This window comes from Magnolia sinica, chromosome 18 (genome assembly GCF_029962835.1).
Source record: "Magnolia sinica isolate HGM2019 chromosome 18, MsV1, whole genome shotgun sequence".
Lineage (NCBI taxonomy): Eukaryota > Viridiplantae > Streptophyta > Magnoliopsida > Magnoliales > Magnoliaceae > Magnolia > Magnolia sinica.
In genome coordinates this window covers 16180373-16186816 of record NC_080590.1, presented here as the reverse complement: position 1 = coordinate 16186816, position 6444 = coordinate 16180373, and the positions used below count along the sequence as shown (strand labels likewise).

Below are 6444 nucleotides of genomic sequence, written 5' to 3'. Positions count from 1 at the left end.
TAAAATGCTACGCTATTTTAAGAGGCTCCTGGTACAGAAGCAGGAAAACATAAGAAGAGAAGTTCACTGGTATTTGCTTTCAGACGTGGACACAAATCCCATCAGGTTGACAGTTCCGGAATATGTGACGCTATCTCCATGGGTGTGGATTACCTGAGGCAGGGGAAACAGCTTAGTGGGTGAAGCGGGACTGTGGATGAATATGCGTCCATCCATTCTGCCAGATCATTGTAGGGCATGGTCCCAAAAAATGAGTCAGATCGAAATCTCAGGTGGACCATATGATAGGGATTGAATTTCCACTGCTAAAAACTTCACAGGAGCTATGAAAGTTTTAGATCAAATTGCTATTTGTATTTTCCCTTCATCCAGGTCCAAGTGACCTCATCAACATGTTGGATGACAAATAAACATTACAGTAGGCCCAAGGAGCTTTTAACTGTGCTCATTCAATCACCAATGTTTTCCTTTGACGTGGACGACCTGAGATCTGGATCTACCTTATTTTTAGGCGCACTCTCTAAAATAAGTTGGAAAAACGGATAGACGGTATGGATGTACAACACATACATCTAGGTGGTCCCTGCAGTCAGGGCCTCACCCACTAAGCTGTTACCCCTGCCTCAACTAATCCGCACCTATCTTCATGTGGGCCCCACCCCATCCAACGTTGGAGCCCGATTTCGAAATAATACGTTGATCATCCTTGCACGGGGATAGCACGAAGAGGGACCACTTTCTGCAGAGTAAGGCCGAACTTATCGCTCATGTCCAAATCATGTGGGGCCATTCCATCAGGAAGCCTCCAGTCGAACGAATGGAGAAGGGAAGCCAGCGTCAAGTGGATCATACGATCGGCTAGTGGCATGCCCGGACAAATCCGACGGCCTGTGCCGAATGGGATAAGCTCGAAATTTCGGCCTTTGAAATCAACATGAGAGTCCAAGAACCTCTCAGGAGAGAAAGAAGTGGGGTCCACCCAAACATGGGGATCCCTGCTGATGGCCCATGCATTGACAAGCACTTGTGTGTTCCTGGGTATAGTGAAACCGCATATTTCCACGTCGGATTCAGCTTTGCGAGGGATGAGGAGGGGAGCCGTTGGATGAAGCCGCAACGTTTCCTTAACGACAGCTTGTAGATACGGGAGTCTGCTGATATCTGATTCTTCTGCTCGTCGACCTCGGCCTATGGTTTGGATGAGCTCGGATCGAGCCCTTGCCATGGTGTTTGGGTTACGGAGCAATTCCGCCATAGCCCATTCAACGATGGAGGAGGTTGAGTCACTGCTAGCAATGAATATGTCCTGATGGGTGAAATTTACGAGTTAGAATTTATCATGATGAAAAGTACGCAGGGGTTTGCTGGCCCCAGATCAGTTGTTTTTCCAAATAGGAAACTCGCGACTTCAGTGCATCACTGACTCGTCCGAGTCAACTCACGAATCAGTATTCAATTTTTTATTTTGAAGGAAAAAAAATAATAAGAAACCTGCTTGACCTTTGATCGATCGCTTCCATAGAGTCGTGAGGCTCCCAAAGGATTTTTGAGTCCGGATCCTCTGTTTGCCAAAAGCACGACTTTCCTGCTGTTTTCCTCGTTTGCCTGAATAGTGATTGGTCCATCTCAATCACCAATACAATTATGCAATCAAACGGTTCAATTGGATTGCAACAATTACAATTTTACTGCTTGACGCAAACAAAGGATCCGTATTCTTTTTAATTAGTCCATGTCATGACAAGTGAGATGGACTAATAAGAGGAGGCGGCACATGAAGTCGCCGTGCCATCCGCACTAAAAAACAACACCTATCATCATCCATCTAGAAAACCAAAATAGTCAAGGATAAAAAATTCAGTGAGATAATGGGAAAAAAGAAGTGATGCTGAGGTTTGCATGCCGTGTTTGATTTTTAAAATATAAGCCATTGACACTTAGTCCTAAAAGATCAATGGAAGCTGGTCTACCACGTCGTCTAGGAAGAATGCTTCGGTGGAAATCGTATTGCGTACTGAGTTACTCAGTATGCTCTTGTCGTACTGAGTAAACTCAGTTGGGCCCACCATGAATGTATGTAGTCTATCCATGCCGTCCATCCGTTTTTCCATATAATTTAAGGGTTGAGCTCAAAATTGAAGCATATCCAAATATCAAGCGGATCATACCACAGGAAACAGTGTGAATAATGATTTCCACCGTTGAAACCTTGCCAGGCCACACAGTGATGTTTATTTGCCATCCAACCTGTTCATAAGATCACACAGACATGGATGGAGGGAAAACATTAAAATAAGCTGGATCCAAAACTTCTGTGTCCCCCAAATATTTTTCAACGGTAGATGTTCAATTCACACTTTTCGTGTGGTGTGGTCCGTTCGAGTGTTGGATATGCTTCATTTTTGAGATCAAGAACTAAATTTATCTAATAAAATGGATGGACGGAGTGGATAAAATACATAAATCATGGTGAACCTGATAGAGTTTACTCGGTACGCTAAGTAGGCAATCCGCTTCCGCTTCGGTGCCTGCGAAATGATTTTCTCCGAAGTTCCTGCGCAGGGAAGCTAATTGGGACTACCGTGATGTTTGTTATCAATCCACCCCGTCCTTCCATTTTTCCTGCTTATTTTAGGCACGAGTTCAAAATGAGGCAGATCCAAGACCCAAATGGGCCACACAACAGTAAACAGGAGAGGTTGGGCGACCACCTTTGACACATTCGTATGGCCAGTGGCCCATTACCAGGCCAATTATTGTTTTTTATTTTTTCAGTTCATCCAGTAGAAATGACCTTCCAAATGGTTTGGATGGCATATAAACATCAAGGTGAACCCCAGGAAAGTTTCAACGGTAGGAATTTTCTTTCCCACTTTTCCCTCTCGTGTGAGTTTTGGATCTGCCTCATTTTTTGTTTTATATATTAAATTGAGCAGAAAAACGGATGGACGAGGTGGATTGATCAAAAATATCATGATGGCCCCACCTAGCTTCCCAGCCCACGAACTTCCTACCAGAGCCTTTCGCAGGAAATCGGCGTCCCTGGTCAACTACGGCAACCCACAAGCCACCCTTATCTTGAAAATGGTAAGACCCTACCGTGGGACGCGGATTAGATACTGACAAGGTCCACTGAAGTGACGTCACCAAGCTCTGTAGACCCACCATGATCCATGTGCTGTATCCGTACTGTCCATTAATTTGGAGAGATGGTTTGATGACATTACAAAAAGAATTAGATAGATCTAAAGTTTAAGTGGACATCCACCGTTCAAAACTTCTTAGGGGCCAAAGTAGTTTATGATCAAGCTGATATTTTTATTTTAACTTCATATTTCCCTATGTTAACTTAAGAATAGGTTGGATCTCAAAAATAAATACGTCATGGTGGGCCCTATAAAAGTTTCAATGGTGGGTGTGACTGCTCCCATGGATTTCTATGATGGGTACACCTGAACTTTAGACCTATCACATTCTTTTTTAATGCCATTAAACTATCTCCAAAAATGTTTGGACGGTATAGGTATAACAAATGCATCAGGGTCGACAAAGCTTGGTGACGTCACTTCAGTAGCGATTTGGCAACCGGGAAGATAACGAAATCGGATTGCACTGGGTAAACCCTACGGGCCAAGAAACGAGGCCAAAATCCAAATGTATGGAAAGCTTAAGTGGACCACACGACAGGAAACCGTGTGAATTGAACACCTATCCTTGAAATCTTCTCGAAGGCCACAAAGGTTTGGATAAAGCTTATATCAGTGTTTTACATTCAGCATGTCTACGTGACCTCATGAACAGGTACAAATAAACATCACTGTGGGGTCAACCAGATTTCCGCATCAATAGATATCATTATCCCTGCCGTGGGGTTCACTTGAGCTTTTGATATACTTCAATTTTAGGCTCAACTCCTAAAATGAGCTGGAAAAATAGATGGACGGCCTGGATAAGCCACGTACATTCAGGGTGGGCCCAACAGAGTTTACTCAGTAGGATAAAGTGTCTGAGCTATCCAGTACGCAATCCAGTTTCCAAGATAACCTGGCACAAAAATCAGGACCGCTCATCTTTTGGTTCGGACCAATGGAATCGGTGGCCAGCTGGGACGCGGATTGCGTCCTACCCCCGCCCCTCTCCAGCAGGGAACGGGCAGGAGCTTTGAGTGGCCACGGTGATGTATGTGTCTAATCCACACCGTCCATCCATTCTTTAGTATCATTTTAGGGTATAAGCCGAAAAATGAGGCAGATCCAAGGCTACAGTAGACTACACAATGGGGATTAAACTCTTACCGTTGAAAACTTCTTTAGGGCAACAGAAGTTTTGGATGGAGCTGATATTTGTGTTTTCTCTTCATCCATGTCTATGTAACTTTTTGAATAGGTTGGATGGCAAATAAATATCACGGTGGGCCCCAGAAAAGTTTCAACGGTGATATTTATCACCACTGATTCCTGTGGTGTGGTTCACTGGAGCCTCCTATCTGCCTCATTTTTGGGCTTAAACCCTAGAATGATAAGAAAAAAAATGGATGGACGGTGTGGATAAGACCCATGGGCGGGGCTAGGACGCAATCCGCGTCCGGGCAGCTGACAGTCCAACTCAACACATCATAAAGGTGTGGCCCAGCCAGTGAGTGGATCAGCCTGATTTTCCATGAGGTTGATCTTCACGTACGGTGGGTCCTACTGTTTTATGGGTCCAACGTCCTACACAAGTGGCAACAATGTAAACAGGGAAAGCTGGTGAATAGTACCACAAGCAACGCATGGATGTCGCGGCGGCTAAGTTGGAAGCTGTTGTCATGGCTGGGGTCGAGAAGCACATCCAAGAAATCAGCTCTTCTTTGAGAGTTAGAAGAAGACCTGGACACTAGTAGACGCTGCTCAATCAATCCATCAAAGATTGCATGCAATCTTTCCAAATGGACTGTTGATCGACGCCTTATCCCTTGTGGATCCATGGCCCTGAGCCATGGGAAGTAGTCCGCGACATTCGGCCTTCCCGCTTCTTCCATAGCTTCAGACACCAGTTTCTTTAATTCTTGTGCTGAACTGGAGTTGGGATCAACCAAATCAACCGAGAATACGATGTTCGATATCAAATTCAGGTTGGTCACCAAGGCAGCCTGCCCGATATCCACCGCCTCTCCCTTTATGCACTGTTCAGCGACATGGGCCATGATTTCATTCACCTTGTGGCGTCGTAGGCCCTGGTCCGCATCGAGTCTTTGGGTGGCGAATATGTGAGTGTTGCATATGGTTCGGAGCTTCCGCCACTGCTGCTCCGCCGGTAACCATACCATGGATGACTCATTGTGGTGTAGCACCCGAGCAGCGTCGACAACGCTTCGGCCTGCAAAGGTATGGTCATGCTTTTGGAGGACCTCTTTGGCCATCGTTGCAGAGGAAACAACCACTGTTGTTATGCTGCCTAGCCTTAGAGTCATTAGGGGGCCATACGACCTGGCGAGTCGAGAGAGTGACTCGTTGGGTTTGTTACCAAGTTGGAAGAGGTTTCCAACGATTGGAAGAGGAAAGGGACCTGGTGGGAGTTTGGCTGTGCCAGATTTCTTTCTTGCTAGGAGGAGGAGAAGATGGATACATGCCCAAATAGAGAAAATCCATAACGGCAAAGTACAGAAGTCCATTTCTCTCTCTCTCTCTCTCTCTCTCTCTCTCTCTCCCTCCTACAAATCGAAGGATAATGGCTATACGGTGTTCACCAGAGACCTTTCACACTGCGTTGTGCCCCTTCCTCCGGTACATAGCCCGAACGGACGCTACCTTTAATGTCCAAATTTCGTAGACCTGGCCGTTGAAGTTGGCCCAGGGAGACTCCCCCACACGACCGGCGGTTCAAGTTGACGCATGAAGACTTACTCACATCATTACGCGTTTTTGCTTGGACTGCTTCCATCTTCAATTCTTCGCCGTCATCTTACAAATTTACACCTCCGTCCGAGTCATACCGGGGACCCAGATTGATGCATGTGTTGCATATCCACTCCGTTCATCAATTTTTCACTAACATTTTAGCTCATGATCTGTAAAATGGAGTAGATCTGAATCTTAAGTGGACCACACCACAGAAACAGTGGCCATTGAACGCCCACATACCTGGATAAATGGAAAACACAAATATCATCTTGATCCAAAACATTTTTGGCCTAGAGAAGTTTTTAACGGTGGATATTCAATCCCTACTGTGTGGACCACTTGAGAATTGGATCTACTTTATTCTTGCGGCGATGCCTTGACATTAGCTGAAAAATCTGATGGACGGTATGAATATACGACACATACATCGAACATCAAAGTAGGTCCACGATCAGGGCTACTCCCACTAACGTGTTCCTGGGGTAACACCTAATCCGCTCCCTTCCATCCCTACGGTACCCACCTCACGTGCACAACACGTGTTTCATAAAAAAGTTCATTA

The 6444-nt window shown here is 45.4% G+C and overlaps 1 protein-coding gene across 1 annotated transcript; it reads right to left on the bottom strand.

Moving 5' to 3' along the window:
* Positions 1–319: 319 nt before the first annotated feature.
* LOC131233412 (geraniol 8-hydroxylase-like) lies at positions 320–5864 on the bottom strand. The gene is made up of 2 exons (XM_058230111.1): positions 4760–5864; positions 320–1306 (listed from the first exon to the last, which is right to left on the bottom strand). Exons 1-2 carry the CDS (start codon positions 5651–5653, stop codon positions 701–703), a joined length of 1500 nt encoding a protein of 499 aa, XP_058086094.1. The 5' UTR covers positions 5654–5864; the 3' UTR covers positions 320–700.
* Between the last annotated feature and the right edge of the window lie 580 nt (positions 5865–6444).

Bases quoted from the DNA above. Each gene is read 5' to 3' on its own strand.
- LOC131233412 (XM_058230111.1), bottom strand. From the start codon at position 5,653: ATGGACTTCTGTACTTTGCCGTTATGGATTTTCTCTATTTGGGCATGT. The intron at 1,307-4,759 runs GTACTATTCACC...TTCACCCATCAG, and splicing joins ACATCCATGCGTTGCTTGTG to GACATATTCATTGCTAGCAG.